Here is a 17121-nt window from a genome sequence, read left to right on the forward strand (position 1 = left end):
GTCATTCAAACCAAATTTCGTATGATTGTAGGAAGATGGTCCGGTTGGTGGTCATGAAAGATACAATTTATTAGTAACCAACATTTCGCCCTATTTTGTAGGGTTTCATCAACAGTTAAATCATCAGTTTTAAATACCTTGAAAATTAATTATTTTCATATTTTGATATCCATAATTCATATTTTCAGTTGGACATTTAACCCTGAAACGCTCTATACATATTTCAACCACGGTTGATATAGCTGAATAAATTCTTATCGACTTCAACCGGAATGGAACCTGTTGTTGAGAGTTATGAATCTCAATGACTTATACACTGAATGTTTTACTCATTTATATCGTAATCGTAAATGTTTATTATTTTGATATTATTTTTATTATCTTGATAACTCTCCTCAATCATCTATTTTACCATTTATATGGATTATCGTATCGTGGTTAATCGGAACATGAAGTGAATATGATTTTTTTTCCCGTAAATAATTAGTTAAATAAATTAATTAAAAATTAAAGTAATGATTAACAATAGCTTGAGGGAACCTCTTCATTAAGTGGATGCGTTTGTCCACCCCTCGACGATAAGAGAGGTCACCCCGCACCCAGAGCGGAGGGGATGAGTTGGTGGGGGCTGGCCACGAGTCGGCATTCGAGTATGAGCCGACAGTGGGAGCTGAGGAAGGCCGGTGTGACCGGGGGCCCGGGGACAGGCTATGAGAATCCCTGCCTCGAGACCTCCTGGGGCAACCAGCCCCCGCGAACTGGGAGGGAACGCAACTCTTTCTGCACCCTCACCCTGGAGGCCCTCCCTAGGCTGGACTACTACCGCGAGAACAGGGGATCTGCCAAGAGGCCTTCTCTAGGGGAACTCCACGGCGATCATCCGTACTCACAGGTCAGTTATTATAAAGTCCCTAAACTTGGCTTGGTGGTAGTAAGGCGTAAGGCAGAACTTCAGCCGACTCCTGAGGAAGTAAAACTTAAAAGGGCCAGGTAAATTAGCAATACCGCGCGTTAGAACTGAGTATATGTTCGGTTCTTCTCAGTTTAAACAAATAATTAAAAATTCATCATCTAAAAATTCAAGAAAATAAAAATTATATATTTTACATCTGAGCTATGTTTTAGTAAATAAAAACAATTAACTGTTAAACACTCAAGGAAGAAATGCTGTATTTATTTAGCTTTGCTCGCCAAATATAATAAGGTTGCTGTAATTAACAACATACTGATCAATCATACAAGATGTAATATAAAATCTGACCAAAAAATAATTAATAAAGATACTACTACAGTTATAGCACATTACAATGTTGTTGTTTTTTTTAAAATGTTTATGTCTGTTTTGTTTTTTTTATCCTTTGTCAATTTTTTTCATTTTTTAAAAATATATATTCTATCATGTCTATACCACTCTTGAATATCTCATATTTCTCTTTTCCGGTGACCAGACACAAATATTCTATTCGTTATAAAAGTTTTATATAAATTTATAGACATTCAATGTTCATGTTCATATAACCAAAAATAATTAATAAGTAAATGAAATTGCAAATAAATTTAAATGTCAAATTAAATTAAAATAAAATGTCCAATATAGTATGTTGTAAAGAAATAAAAAAAGTTAGAAGCAGAAAATAAATTAAGCCAAGATTTGTGTTTCTTTATAAAAATACTACGCGTTCTTTTTTTCACATTAATTTCGATATAAGACCATAATACAACTAAATCTCTCGACTTACTTCCTCCTCATATATCAATCAATACTTTATTTTTTTTCTTATTTATTTATAATCCCAAGAAATGATTAACAGCCACAAATCAATCCAACGTTTGCAAATATAAATGAATTAGTAATCATGGAAACCATTACTTCTATTTAATGATATGGTTTTTAGTTAAGAATTAAAATTTATATCATTAAGTAGTGTTATAATAAAACATAGAAAAGTAAATACAATGAAGTTCATATTAAGAAAATCATTGTTAATTTAAGTAGAAAATATGTTCAAACGTAAAAAATTGCTACCAATCCCATCCATGCAATAGATTTTTTTTAAGTACATAAAAATATTATTTTCAATTTTATCCCCAATAAAACAACTTCGAGTGATCTTAAATTCAATGGCATCTAATGCTTAGTGTAAATATTCTTTTGAATCAAAATTGATTTTCCAAATTTATCTGTATTCTAGAACATTCATATCAGAATTATTGTTTTGATTGCCAGATTTCTATGATAACTTTAATTTCTTCTTTAATGAGCCTGGATAGTTCATTAACTTGAAATTCTATTTTGTTGATCTATGTAGAAACTACAAAAATTACTTGTTAAACAAAATTGGTCGAATAAACCACTCATTCTTAATCTTATCAATTTTAATAATTTTTAAGCTGTTGACAAAACTACATAAATCTTATTTTCATAGTTGAATAAGTTTTTTTTAAAAATAATATTGTTTTTTCTAATTTTTATCAAACTTTATTATTTTTTTTTTATTGTAAACCTATTTCTTTCAATTCTATATTTATCATTTAGAAAATATTTATGCTTACGAAGTTTCTGAAATACTAGTCTGATTAAAATAAATTCAACAATTTCTGAGATGCCTTGAATAATTTAAAGAAAATAGGAGTGTTGTCATTGGAGCTAAATGATGTTCTCCGGTTTCGAATGATTTCGTTTAATCACTTTATCAGAGCTTCAAGTTACACTTAATCGAGTTTTTAGTTCACGTTTTTAATATTTACATAATTAATTAAAATAATATTATATGTATTATATAAGAAATTAAAAAATGAAATTAACTTATCTGCACTTATTTGTGAAATTAACAATAATGTTCTTATGTTGTCCAATTGTTAATAATGAAAAATAAAATGTTAAAATATTTGTTATTTCAATATTTCCGCAGAAATGACTAAAAACTAGCGGGTTATTACATACTCGCATTCAGTAAAGTGTTTTGCAAATAAGATAACCACAATATTTAAACTTGGTCAATACCGTTAGAAAGATTTTTTAAAAAATATTTCCTCGTTTTAGAACGCTATACTATTTCTAACGAAGAATTCGAAACTCTATATTTACTGCTTACCTATATATCTCAAAATCGTAATGGAATAATCCTTGATTGACTATAACAAATAAGAAATCTCTAATACGCTAGAGCACTTGACATTACTTCATTCCTTTCTTGAACAGGTTAGAACCGGCTTGAACCAATCTATAAAGTAGCTACATGCTTATTCTGTTTGGCTTTTGTCTCTGTGTTTAATTGGTCTCATTCGATTCATTTGTAGTTCGATTTCAATCTTAAGTCGATCAGTAATATTTTAAAAAAATAATAAATAAACAGTTCTACTAGCTTTATTAATAATTGTAAAGTATATGATTGAGTGTAAGTTAAAATATTTACATTACAAGTTAAATATAAATTACAAGTTAAAATATTTAAAAAATGATTTTATTGTAAGTTTATTTTTAAAGTTAAAAAAATATTAAATAATCATAAAATATACTAAATTCTTATTGTTTATTAATTCCTTTAAATACAAATGCCATTTTATTTCAGTATGTTTTCTAATTCAACGTCCATGTACGCACAAAGAATTAAAAAAAAAAAAAGGTAAAAATATCATAGTAAAATATATTTATAAATGTTTTTCGTACTTATTATTTAGCCATATATTCAAAATTGAATAATAGAGGACCATGAAATACTATTTCGTTATTAATAAATAAAAAATTATAAATAATGGATGACTTGAAAGATATTCTGAATATGTTATTAAAATTTAAATAATAACTTCAATGCTCTGTAATAAGGGAGAAATGAGCTATTTTCTAGAAAGTATATTTTGTACTTTACCTAGAATCTGAAAAATTATTCTTATTTGAGAACCTAGCACATTCCTAATTGTGTTTCAGATGTTTTTTTACCCATAAAAAACGAGAATATAAAAAAAAAACATTAGTTGAATTATTCTGGAAATATTTTACTAAAATTGAATTTATTTTTATTATTATTTTATTTAGTGGTTTCATATTTGAATGCAATTATGTAATTTTATGTTTATTTATTTTTTTCTATTTATGAAATTAACTTGCCTTCTAACTTAATTTTGTTAATTTTACAATAATGTTCTAACATTGCCGGCGTTCTGTCCATTTTCAAAATACAATGTTAGTTACAAAGTTTTCTGTTCCATTAACGTTTTGAAATATAGCCAAATTTTCTTTTCTTTATTTTATATTATGATTATTTTACACACCTCCAATGCCTAATTTTTTTTTGTCATTTCAGTTCAATTTTCTCTTTAAATTTCGTGATTAATGTAAAAAACTGTTTACAGATTAAATGTCTAAATTATCATTCTTATAAATTAAATCAAAAAAATTCAGGTGGAAATGGAACTGCAATGACTATAAAACATAGGACTGTATTGCAGGTTTGCAAAATAGCTATTATAAAAAACATTAAAAAAAACATAATAGAAGATTTGCATATTTTTCAAAACCTTAATGTAACAAAAACTGTAACTATTTTTGAAGTAGACCCTGGAGATGGAAGAACCGTCCGAAACGTCGGTTGTGTTATTTCATTAATATAAAATAAATATTTGAATTAAGATGGCTGTGTTGTTTTTGTTATTGGCTTTGTTGCTATTATTTTTATCATTTAAATTTGTTTTATTTTTTTAGGTGAGATTGTATATGTTCTATGAATGAATGCTTTCTAGCTTCATTCTATGAACGTCCTTAATCATGGTAGCGTAATTCTTTATTAAAAAAATATCATACCAATAAAAAAAATAAATACCGAGATATAGAAATTCACGAAATAAGGCCAGGATACTGTAATAATTCCATTAAATTATTTAATAAAGTTGTAATTGGAAACTATCTGACAGTTATCAGCAATAAATAATACTACTGAGCTCCATTGAAGTAAAGCAATTGAAGGATACATTAGAAATCTGTTTTAATCGTATTTTAATAACAAGGAGTTTGTTCTTTTTATCAAACATGCAATAGTCGCATTGAAAGTTTTCATTAAATTCTAACAGAAGGGCATTGAGAACTCAAATTTGAAAGAAAAAGAAAATAGTAATGCTTTTAAAAGGAATCTTATTCAATCTGAACATCTTCACTATATTTCACGAATAAATAAAATAAAATTTAGAATATAAATAAAATAAAGTTTATCCGCATGTTTAAGAAATATGAAAAAAAATTTAAACTACCTATATATGATATTGTAAACTTACGTTGTATTATTTTTTTTTTTTACCATATATTTAAGTATATGAATTACTATTTTGCAATTATTTAAAAACAAATCTCTAAATAATGAATCAATTGTAAAATATCCTCAATATATAATTATAGTTAAAATAAGAAAATAATAGGATACAAAACATTTTTAATAAAGTTTAAAAAATACTTAAAATCGATTTATAAAGTGGCAATTCCGTTTGGTCGATTTTAGCTTAAAAGTTGCCCTTACAACCCAGACATTTACCTGCCTTTAGTATTTAATTTCAGTTATGTACCACTTTTTGTTTTTGAGCTATACTGTTCATATGAAACAAGAGTTTCGTTAGAAAACTCGAATTCGAAATTTTCCACGCAAGCCAAATACTTCTCCTTACTGTATATTATTATTATTACTTTATATAACAAATTATATTTCTTTACATATAATATTTTCAATTTCTTGAGTCTGGTATTTGTTGTTAAATAAATCAATTGTTATCCATGTTAAGTCTCAACACTTCTTATTTTATCTTTAATTGTTCAATGTTTCGGCTGATTCGGTCATCTTTTAGGACAATCTAACAATTAACAGCTTTTATTATACATTAATTTGTAACAATTTTAAAAACATTATTATAAATAATTTAACATACATTAAATATAAATTTACTCCTCACATTCAATTATTTTGTCACAGATCCATTAATTTTTAAACTATTAATTTTAGATCAACTAACTTCTACCATCTATCGTATAAACAAACTATTTTTAACCTTCCCTACACTCAGGCCAGCCTTATAATTAATTTATGTTAAATTTAATTTTGTTCTAATTTTTATTTATTATATTATTAAAATTCATTTAAAAATTAATTGTAAATAGTAACATAAAATGTTACCCATATTTTTCATAAATTTATTTTGCTTAAAATCTCTGCATAGTGTCGGTTCAAATTTCTTGTGTCTGTTTTATAATTTACTGTATAATTGATGTTCTCTGGTATATAAATTGACTCAAGTATTTTTCTTTTGAACATATTGTTTTCTCTACGTAAAATCATAGTGTTATCAAAATCTAATTTGTGTTGGTTTTTAGCTGGGTTCTGAAAATAAATAAGTTGGACTGTTGATGATAAGTGTTGAGTCTTAATAATGTAGTGTTGGTATAACATAGCTGTGTATCTACTCCGGTACTAGAAAATCCGGTATTCCTAATATTATACTTATTATAATCTCGCGACTATAATAATCCTGCAATCCTTTCTGATCCCCATGAGCCGAATAATGTAAAGATAAGCGATACTCAAATAACTAAATATATGTTTCATTTTTTTAATGTAGTCTAGAGCTATGCGATCTGTTCCTTCAATGAATCATTGGTATGTTACGCATATTTTCCCTACTGAGATAAAATTTTCTTATTTTGTTAAAATAAATTACTTTTGTTGGTGAGAGTGTCTAAAGGGAATGATGTACGGAATTCAATTCGAATACGAGTATTGAAATGAAACACATTGTAAGGTCTCCTTCGTCGAAATAACTAAGTCTCTCAAAACGGTCTGTTTGTCATATTAACAGCCTTGCTAAAAAACAAGATGTCGCACAAAACTGAATTTACATATTCAAGGGAGGTGTATTCGTGGGTTGTTGTTAGACAACTTTTGCATTAAAATTGACCAATGAGAAGTGCCACTTTATTGATCGATTTTATACATTTTATCGACTTTCTCAAAAACGGTTCAGTATTAACTCAGACGATTAAACCCAATATATTAATGTAAAAATAAATGATATTTTATATGAGCTAGGTCCTCTTCTCACTGAACTACTTAACGGCGATTGAGTGCTGAATTAAAAAAGAAAATCGTCTAAATTACCTTTATTTTTTTATTTGTAATAAGTAACCAGATATTATTATTATTAGTAAAAAAAAAAATGAATAAATACGAAATATTAAATAATTTTATGTACAACTAAATGAGATATTCGATTCGAACGGGAAAAACCGAGTCCGCCCGATCTTTCAGGATTGCATCACGGTTTCGTTTTCTTTTGTTAAACTGTTGTATTGTTGGCATGCACTAAATATATATTCGTTATTCACAATTCAGAAAACCCTAAAATTAGAATTATTACAGCAACAGAAAAATAAAAGGATTTAGTTCATAATTTTCGTCCTGTTTGGTCTCTAGATATTTATTTGCGAAAATCACAATAATAGAGATAACTTAAACACGCGCTCACTGATCAACACAAAACTAAAAAAATAAAGTCCAAAAATTTCGTTATTTTATTTTTGGGCTCAAATACCGAATTGTTAAGTACTTTTACTTTTTGTTGAAAAAACAACAATTTTTGTGTTGTTTTTTTTTCGTTTTTTTTTGTGGCACCAAGTCAAATTTTTATTTATTGATAATTACACTCTGCCACAACCTTAGGCAATAAGTATTAGTGATAAATGATCACATTCATAAAAAAGAAAATTAATTTTTATTTATTATAATTAACAACTATACAAAATAAAACAATAAGTAAATGGGAGGAATAATTCAAACACTTGATAATCATGGGAAGGAACCACCTAATGGTGGTACTTCAAATATTAATTTAAATTAGAAGGTCCCGTGGCCATATTCTTTTCAGACGCCTCGGAGGATTATCAGTTATTATGAGAGATTAAGAATTAATGGTTAGGATGAGTAAGGAGTTTGGAATGAAAGGAAGCTTAAAAATTTAAAAAATATATAAATAATAAAATCTCTGTATGTTTATAAATAGAAAGATAAATAAAATAAACATACTAATACTATGCACATGAGAATAATATAAAATATAAAAAATTTTGAACTATCATAATAATAAAATAAAAGTCCTTATCACATTTAACTAGGAAATGGACACGGGGCAGAAGCTCTGCACTACATGCAGTACCGAATATTAACACACGCAAACGGGTTATATTCTATTGGCAAATAAATAAATTGTTTTAAAATAAACTATTAATATAATTTTGTTTTTTAATTATATTTTGATAATTATAGTCTTTAATGAGCTGCTTATTTTGAAAGTAAGATTAAATGTTTAAATATATTAATAATATATTAGTAAGCTATTGAATATCATAAGTATATATTTTTTTAACGAGTAAATTCGGATAATGCTGCAAATATTTTTATAAATACTTCATTATCACGCTGTGCATAACAATGTTTTTACTTATTTATTTAGTATGTATATTAAAATTAAATCCTTCGATTATCACGATGTTACGATACATTTGTAAAAGTGTATTTTTAATTGTTTATGTATTATTTTCTTTTTATCATAGCTCATTATTAAATGTTAGATTCAGATATTGGTGAATCGAATACGAAGCGGGCTCCACCTATTCTCATGAATAAAGCAGTAAACGAAAGTGCCTATTACTAAAAATAGCTAGAACGTCTCTCCGATCAGGCGGAAATACTACTCTAATAGCAATAGTCCAGTTTCAACACAGGCTTTGATTTATTGATTGAAAATTCTTTTATTTTTGGATCGTTATAGAGTTTAAGTTATATTTAAAAATTTTGCATTCACATTTTTTTTTTAAATTTCATGTTTACTTTTAGTGCCTTTATAGTCCAAGAGCCTGCGAAAAAAAAGTTATTTCACCACAATGTTTTATCACTTTAGTGAAAATCATGGTTGAGGGAATATAAAAAAATATAAAACGTTACAAAAAATGCATTTTTGAATTCTTTAAAGAAAAAAAAATCACGTCAAATTTCAGGTGCTTTCTGAACATTGCTTGATTTAACTATCTTAAATTATCCTCTGCCCGTTTTAAGCAAAGATTTCAAAAGTGATATAGGAACGTCGTTTCCTAGGGGTCTTAGTTGGGCGGGTCCGGCCTGGAAGAATTGTTATTTTATTGCTAGGTTATATAACGGGTACATTGAAGCCTGGTGAATTATTAAGGTGCATGTTCCCGTAATTTTTTTATATTCAAGAACAACCTTATATTTTCGCTCATTTTACATTCAGTGATCCATTTTATTTAAAACTATCAAAAAATTGAATAAAACACAATTTAAAATAGATTAATTAATTTGCAAAAAATATGAGCCCCATGAGAGCTATTTACGTTCGATAATTTCCGAGATAGTTTTTTTTTTTTAAATATCTAAAATCAGATGTTAGTAAGAAGTTATTTTGGGAAATCTAATACGAATAATGAATGCATTTTTTTAACCAAATAACTAAAAATTAATAGTTTATAAATTTATTATAATATAAACGTCTACTCCTACTACTAAAAACTAATACGTCGCTCAAATTACACCTAGTTGAATGTACTAACAAGGGTTTTATAACGTTTATCTTTGTAGGAGCAGCGACGATATTCACCAAAATATTGATTTTTCGTTCTTCTGAAAAACTACAAATTTATGAATAAACTTATATCTAAGAAACTATTAGACGTAAACGTGTGTTAGAACTGAAATTAAAACTAGTTGAGTTTACAATGAACTTTGAAACAAAATTCCGATGTTTATGGTCACTTTCGATGACCATCTTTTTGAAGACTTGACACCGAAGCCGAGTGAAACCGGCTTCGGTGTCAAATCTTCAAAAACAATCTTGTAGCATCAAAACGTAAAATTCTTAAATTTTATAGAGGGAGAGTATTGGTTATTTTTTTTTCTTAGTGGAACAAAGGATGTATTTTGATAATAATTAACAAAGACCATAGTGATTTTCCAAGAAAAACAAATAAATTCTTTCAAATTGTATTTAAACAGACCATTATACCTGACATTTCCTTAAACCTATCACCCAACAGGAAACTAGTAACCAAAAAAAACCTTGTGGATGTTCGAGGATAACAACTGTCTTAGAGGCCTGAGGCCGCTGAGTCTACAAACTGTTTAGCAAAATAATCACTCAGGGTAATCAAAAGTTGTTTTTACCTTCAAATAAATGATTTTATTGGCTACCTGGTAAAAGTAAATGCATACATATGTAATAATTTTTCTAATCTCTTTAGAATTAATATTGCTCGTTCTTCAGTACGTTTTCTTAAACGTTTAAGAAGCTAATAGAAATTATAAAATTTAAAAAAAAAATCAATTTAAATGGTCATTTAAAGTTTTTATTTTTTATTAAATTTATTTTGTTGGTTACCAAGTTCTACCAATATGCCAAAAGCCCAACAGTGGCAAACCGTAATAAGGTAGATTGAGTCTTCACTCACTCAATAAATATCACTCGATTCGGTATCAAAATCTTCAGAGATATTTTCTTACCTACGCATTCCAGTTTATGAGAGTATCGTTATCGAATAAGAGCCCTGTTGAAAAGTCAGTTATTGTACTCCAATTTTTGATTACTTAAATGAAATATATGTATAATTACTAGTCAAACTTGACGAGTCTGCCAAGAGAGAATAAAAAATAGTGGCTGTTCAAAAAGTTAAAAGAATTAATTTTTCATTCCGAGCTCTCGATCTTTAAAACTACCAACAGCACCAGAAAACCTAAGAGAACATCATTTAAAGTAGAGTAAAGCTGCTAAAATATGAGCCTTAGTTGAGCTATTTACGTTAAATAGATCTCGAAATACATTTTTTTTAAAAAGCAACCTTATCCAGCCATAACAAAGTATAGAAAAATTAGTAGTTAGTGAATTTATTTTTGGAAAACTATATTTCAGAAATAATTAGACCTACGGATGTCTGTAAGGACTGACATTAAATTAAACATCATTAAGCCTTAAGCTTTAAGAGAAAACCCATGGTCATTATTTATTAAATTGTAATTCATTATTTTATTTCCAGAAGTTTCATTTCCAGCCCCAAGGCGGCCACAATTTTTTTTTATATCGTTTAAAATAAATTGTTCATGCAATTCCTTTTTTAAATAAGATTATTAATCAATTCTACGTTATTGAAATATTGTGTAAATATTTGTCAGATATCTAGAAAAAGATCGCTATTTATCTATCTATATGCACATAGGAGTTCATCAATTTATATGAAGATTTTATTTAGAATCACTACTCTTCACTGAAATGAAAAAAAAAAATTGAAATAATAACCTTAAATAAACACTTTTAAATAATAAATGTTATTTACTATTTTATTTTATTTTTTATGAAAAAAATTGAACGTCTTTAAACGAACTGGAAGACTCTGCCTAGATAATACTGTTTGGTATAAAAGAACTTTTCGGGTTTGCTAAATTCCATCGAATCGAATAATGGCTATCTCCAAAATGATGTCCACTGTATATTCAAAACCCTTTTTCTACCATTCTCATTTTTATATCTTTAGTCTTAGATGAGTTTTAATAATTAATTTAGGTAATGAAAATTGGGTAGTGTATAGTAGCAATTCCTCATTAACCAAAATTGTTTTCAAAACTAAATTACCATTTGCCTCGACCTTAGGGTTCATTCTCCTAATTGTAGACTGAATTCCTGGCAATTTTGGTTTCTCTTTTGACTTTCTCTTACCTCGAACCGAAATTATAGTCAATGATCTCCTTTACAAGTGTTTCCAGTAGTTTTATGAATTTATTTGTTTGTTTGTTTTTGATTTTATAAATCAATATCAATATAAAAATTGAATGTATTGCATTTATTAAATACATAGATTTCGTGATGTTTTGCGAATTCAATTATTAGCTCGTTTCTGTTTTCAAAAATTATAATAAAGAAATAAATCAGTAAATAAATTTATTTACAATTAGTTGTAACTTGTCGCATTGTGTTGAAGTTGTAAATAATAGTAACATTTTAATTTAAAAATTAGATATCTAAATGTATTCAATAAAGTACAAAAAATTATGAATTTCGCAATGAACCAGAATAGTAGCATTTTAAACCACCATCATTTAGGGATTACTCTACTCAATCATATTATATTTTTAATTCTGACATAATGGCAGGGTTTCATTTTAAGTATTTTATTTATTTAATGTTTATAAAGTTTAATTATGGATAAATTTATCAAAAAATTATAACAAAGCTTTAATTAAAAATTTACTGTAACAAAATTTTTGTTTTACTTAATTGAGAATGCTCATCTTTACAATTAAACAATCACCTCTACTCAATCGAAAAATATTTTTGATTTTGTTTACATAATAGCAAGATTTCGTTTCCCATATTTATCTGTTTTTTTAAATTTTAATTGTAAATAATTTTTTTGTGATAATAAAGTTTTATTTACAAATTTATAGTTACAAAATCACTCTTATTTACAATTTCAAATGCCCTTCATTCCAATCAATTGATATCGTGTTAATAAAATTGTATTTAAGTTGTAAATTTATCTATCGTAATTCGAGAATATCCTCAATAAAATGTAGAATCGGATGTTCTTTTTTCCAGTTTTATGCCGTTAAATAGTTTTACTATTAAATCTGAAATGTGAAGTTATTACATCAGCTTAAGTTATAATACAGTGAAGTTATAATACAGCTTTTATTTCGAAATGTACAGTCACAAAATGATCAGTTTAGACGATTACGGATGCCATAATCTTACAATCTAACAAATTTTGTTTATTGTTCAAATTGATTTAACTTAGTTTGTAGTTTGATAAAATTTAATTTAATTGCTTATCGTAGGCAAAGATTAAACAACAAATATATCTATTTAAATAAAAAAAAATCCAAAACATGGAATTAAAAAATTATTTTATGGTTTAGCGTTTTACTGATGATTTTTTTGTATAATAGTTACCAATTTATTTAATTGGCCAGTTTTACCCTTGCATTTAATGTAAAAGATGCAGTATTAAATGGAAATTGCAATGTACTTCGACAAGTATATATCATTTTTATTTTTTATTTATTTTTATTTCTAATGAACTCCTTTGACTGTATTTTCTTTTTTTACTCTTCAAAAAAAAATAAATAAATAAAAACTTTTTTTGAAGTTTTTACAATTTTTGAATAGAATTAACTTTTTATTCTCTATTTAGGTTGAAATTATATACGGTATCTTAAGTTAGACGTACTTTGCAATACATATTTTCAAATATCATTCCCCGAACAATTCACTTCCTTTGTTCATCTTGTCAAATTTTAGTATATGTTCGTATGTTTATTTTACATAATGAAATGTATAGTACAGCTCTGTCCAATTATGATTTGACGAAGTTGGAAATTTTCTGTTAGCTTTTCTTAAGGCCCTTATTAGTGTAATGTGTTTCGTGACCAGAATGCGAGTTCTGTTTTTGCATATGCCGGATTCCTCTAAAACTTCTAGCTTGTTCCTAATGTTTATCCTGGATATAATAATTTATCCCAATTTTTTTTCTTATGGCGCCAAAAAAAAAAAAAGAAAGAAAGTCACTGTGACCTGAATGAAAAATCTCTTGCTGTGCGCGTATCGCAACTTTACTCACTATAAAATTTCATATCTTAGGGTTCCTCGAGGTGAAAATAACGAATATGAACTGCATTTATGCCAATATGTAGCAAATACGTATAGATATGAAAGCCTCGACTTTTCCGGTTTGAACTTGAAGCCTCTATTTTTCCTCCTTTAATAATTTATACATTTTTTAAATATGATGTACTGATCCATTGTTTTTATTATTTACGATGGTAACTTGTTATTTATCTTATATAAGAAAAATTAAAGTAATAACCCAGAAGAGGTGTAGCCTTAAGCATTTTGCTTATGTTGGGAAATAAACGCCTATATTTTCCTATAATTTCATCTGTTTGGTTTATACTTTTGTCAACCTTCCGTTAACCATTTGGTGTTTTTATTACTGTTTGTTTGTGTTACTCCTCCTTTTACCTCCCCACTTATACTCAATTCAGTTCTGTTCTGGCTTCCTCGTAACGGTAAGAATGAGCATTTCTCTCACCAGTACACTCCTAATGTGACATTTTTTTCCATTTCGGCATTTTAGTCACCTGCGTTTCTTATTTTAAGTCATGAACCAAGACAAGAAGATCTTAGATATTTTTACGAAATTTGTATTCTTCAGCCCCTGATTGAAAGTACAGTAGGCCCTCGACTTTCACACATAATTGATTCCTGAAAGTATGTGCGAATGTTGATTATTCGTAAATAGGGGGATGTAAAAAAATATGTACCAAAGATTGTGTTTTAATGTATTTATCTATCAATATGGATACATAATAATGTTAAAGAGGGGTGTTAAGTGCTTCCGGGTGTTTCCTTCATAAAGTTGTCGAGAATTTGTTGAATACCGCACATTTTTTCTTTTCTTGGTAAAGATTTCTATACACATGGCGTGTCTTTCTCGATTTCCCTACGTACTGGAGATTTACGCTCTCCATTGGGATCACATTCACATTGAATTCCATGATAGTCAAAAATTTGCCAAGATGCGTATTTTTATTTGATTTCCAAATCACCGTGTTTTGTAGTCAATAACTTCTATTCAATTTTCGCGCCATTGCTCCAGCACCTTCGAAAATAAGCGAACCCTGTTATTCAATCTAAATAATTCAGATGGCTGCCGCTAAGGAGGGCTTTCCCCCGCCTTAGTCACTAGAGGTTTGAATGGTGGACGCATCGCTGCAGTCTTTAAAGCCCCCACTGGACAAGCTGGAAGTTCAAACTGCTCAATCCGTCAACAGAAATCGCCTCAACCTCGCCTTCACAATAGACGCCGGTGTACGCCCAGCAGATAAAGGTCTAGAAGCTCCTAGACTACCACGCCGCTTCAATCTGTAAATCCCCTCATTTAATACCATAGATCGCCTCATACCTGTAGACTGAAGACTAGCTCGCCACCGACACCGCAGACATTAAAGAGAATAATCCTTTCAGCCGTACTCGCCATTAAATTTAACTATACACTGTTATTGATTGTAAAACCAGGAGTGATTTTTTTATGTTTTGATTTTCAATAACTTTCAATCATTTCTATAATTTTTCTTAGTATACTTTTTACACTGTAAATTTTCTCTCTCTTCCTTTTCTTTTTTTTTTACCTCACTTACACTGTACACACCGGAAGCAATTTTTTAGTTTCCTTTTTCAATCCTCTGGGATTTTCTGCTTGGTAAACTATCTAACAAATGGCTTCAATTTTAAAACACCAGATAAGTTTCCACTAAGAATATCAGTCGGTTTTTTGAAGGCTTATGCCCAGGAGCAACTGATTCTTCCTTCGATAAAAATATTCGATTAGGAATTGTTTTCCAAAACAAACTCCCCTCCTATACATTCCATATTTGACTAGGAGAATATTCTCCATCTTCAATTTCGGATAATAAGGAAATAAATTCTTTCGCAGCATCTTTATCTGCATCGGCCGATTCCTTAATTTTACTCTTGTTTTTCAAAATTGAACGTATCGTAGATCTGTTTACACCGTATTAATGTCTGATTGAAGGAAAAAATTCATCGTTTTCAGAAAGTTTAATTATTTCCATATTTATCAATTTTTAAGAGTCAAATGTTTAAACTTAAAGAAATAAATTAGCAAAACACACAACACGTTGACGCACTTAGCAATGCAAGACTGAAACTGTTTTATCCTCTTGATCCGAACCACATTGCAATCCTCTGCGATCGGATGACCCCTGAGAGAGGATTAAACAATTGAATCTTTAAAATTGTGCGAAAGTCGGGGACCGCCTGTAATCATAAAGATTTTTGTTAACATCACATCTAGTTATATAAACAAACTAGTAAAATATATAAACAAACTAGTAAAAATAATCTACTATGAGATATATGCTCACGGGAATTTTTTTCGGGGACAATAAAGTAGGACACTCTTGCCGGGCTAAAGGAGAAAAAAGGAAAATTAGGGACATCCGTTTCGAACCGGAAACTTCGAAAAGCTAAGACCGTCCCATCTTTAACGATTCTCGTTATCTTTTGTTAAACTGCTGTATTATTGGCTGGAACAAAAATTTATTTTTGCAATTCCCGTCTCGAGAAACCTTAAAATACGATTTTTAATAACAACAGGAATATAAAAGTTTATTATTTAAAAAAAAGTTAGAAAATTTCTCTTTTCTATCATTTTCTTTTAGTTCATAATTTTCGCCTTTCTTGGTATTTTTTATTTTTTTTTATTGAATCACAAAAATAGCAACTTCTACACAAGCCCACTTATCTACACGAAACTTTGGGACGTATGATGGCATTGTATGATGTCACTCGCCTCTACGTTCAAATAAGTTTCCAGCTTATAATTATGAAAGAGTGCTATTATTTTATCAAACTAAAAGTATAATTACAAACTTTGTCCACGTCCTTGTATTATGTTTATTTAATGATAATTTAAAATAATTTGCTTTGTTCACGTAGTCATTTTTTTTTAAGATTAATTTTATTTTATTTTGAACTACACTAAGAAACCGGCCTGTATCAATATAATTCGCCAATGACAGGTAGGTGAAGACAGAAATAGAATCTACACCTGCCCGTCACTTGGATAAATGAACCTTGAGTATTAAAATTTTTCAGTTCAACAGCTCTAAGTAGTAGGTACTTTAGTAACCTAGTAATAAAAGTGATTGTGTAATAAAAGGATTAAATTAACTGTTTAAAAAAATTAGTTTCGTTTTTTAACTCATTAGATATTAATCGTTTTTTATAACAATTTAAATTGGATAATTGTTTTATAGTGCTTATTGTTGAACTTATTTTATATTATTTTTACTTACCTTTTCTTCTCCTCATATATTATATACTTTTACTTTTACAGTTAAATAAAATGTGAAAAGGGGAGTAATTACGTACTTGAAAAATTTCGAATCAGATTTTTTTTTACTGATATTGACGTTTTTGGATTCCCTGGATCCAAATAACCAAATCTTGCTAAACCTAAACGTGTGAACATGTGTATGTATCGATCTAGCTAAAAATATAAAGTAA

The 17121-nt window shown here is 28.2% G+C and overlaps 1 protein-coding gene across 1 annotated transcript in view; it reads left to right on the top strand.

Moving 5' to 3' along the window:
- Window positions 1-639: 639 nt before the first annotated feature.
- The window catches only part of NKCC (sodium potassium chloride cotransporter), a gene marked incomplete in the record, with an annotated part of 126193 nt that continues 109711 nt past the window's right edge, over window positions 640-17121 (top strand). Inside the window, 1 exon segment of the mRNA XM_067045987.1 lies at window positions 640-892. Coding sequence (XP_066902088.1) covers window positions 653-892 — 240 coding nt within the window.

This window comes from Halyomorpha halys, unplaced genomic scaffold (assembly GCF_000696795.3).
Source record: "Halyomorpha halys isolate HHAL.00 unplaced genomic scaffold, Hhal_1.1 Scaffold436.1, whole genome shotgun sequence".
Lineage (NCBI taxonomy): Eukaryota > Metazoa > Arthropoda > Insecta > Hemiptera > Pentatomidae > Halyomorpha > Halyomorpha halys.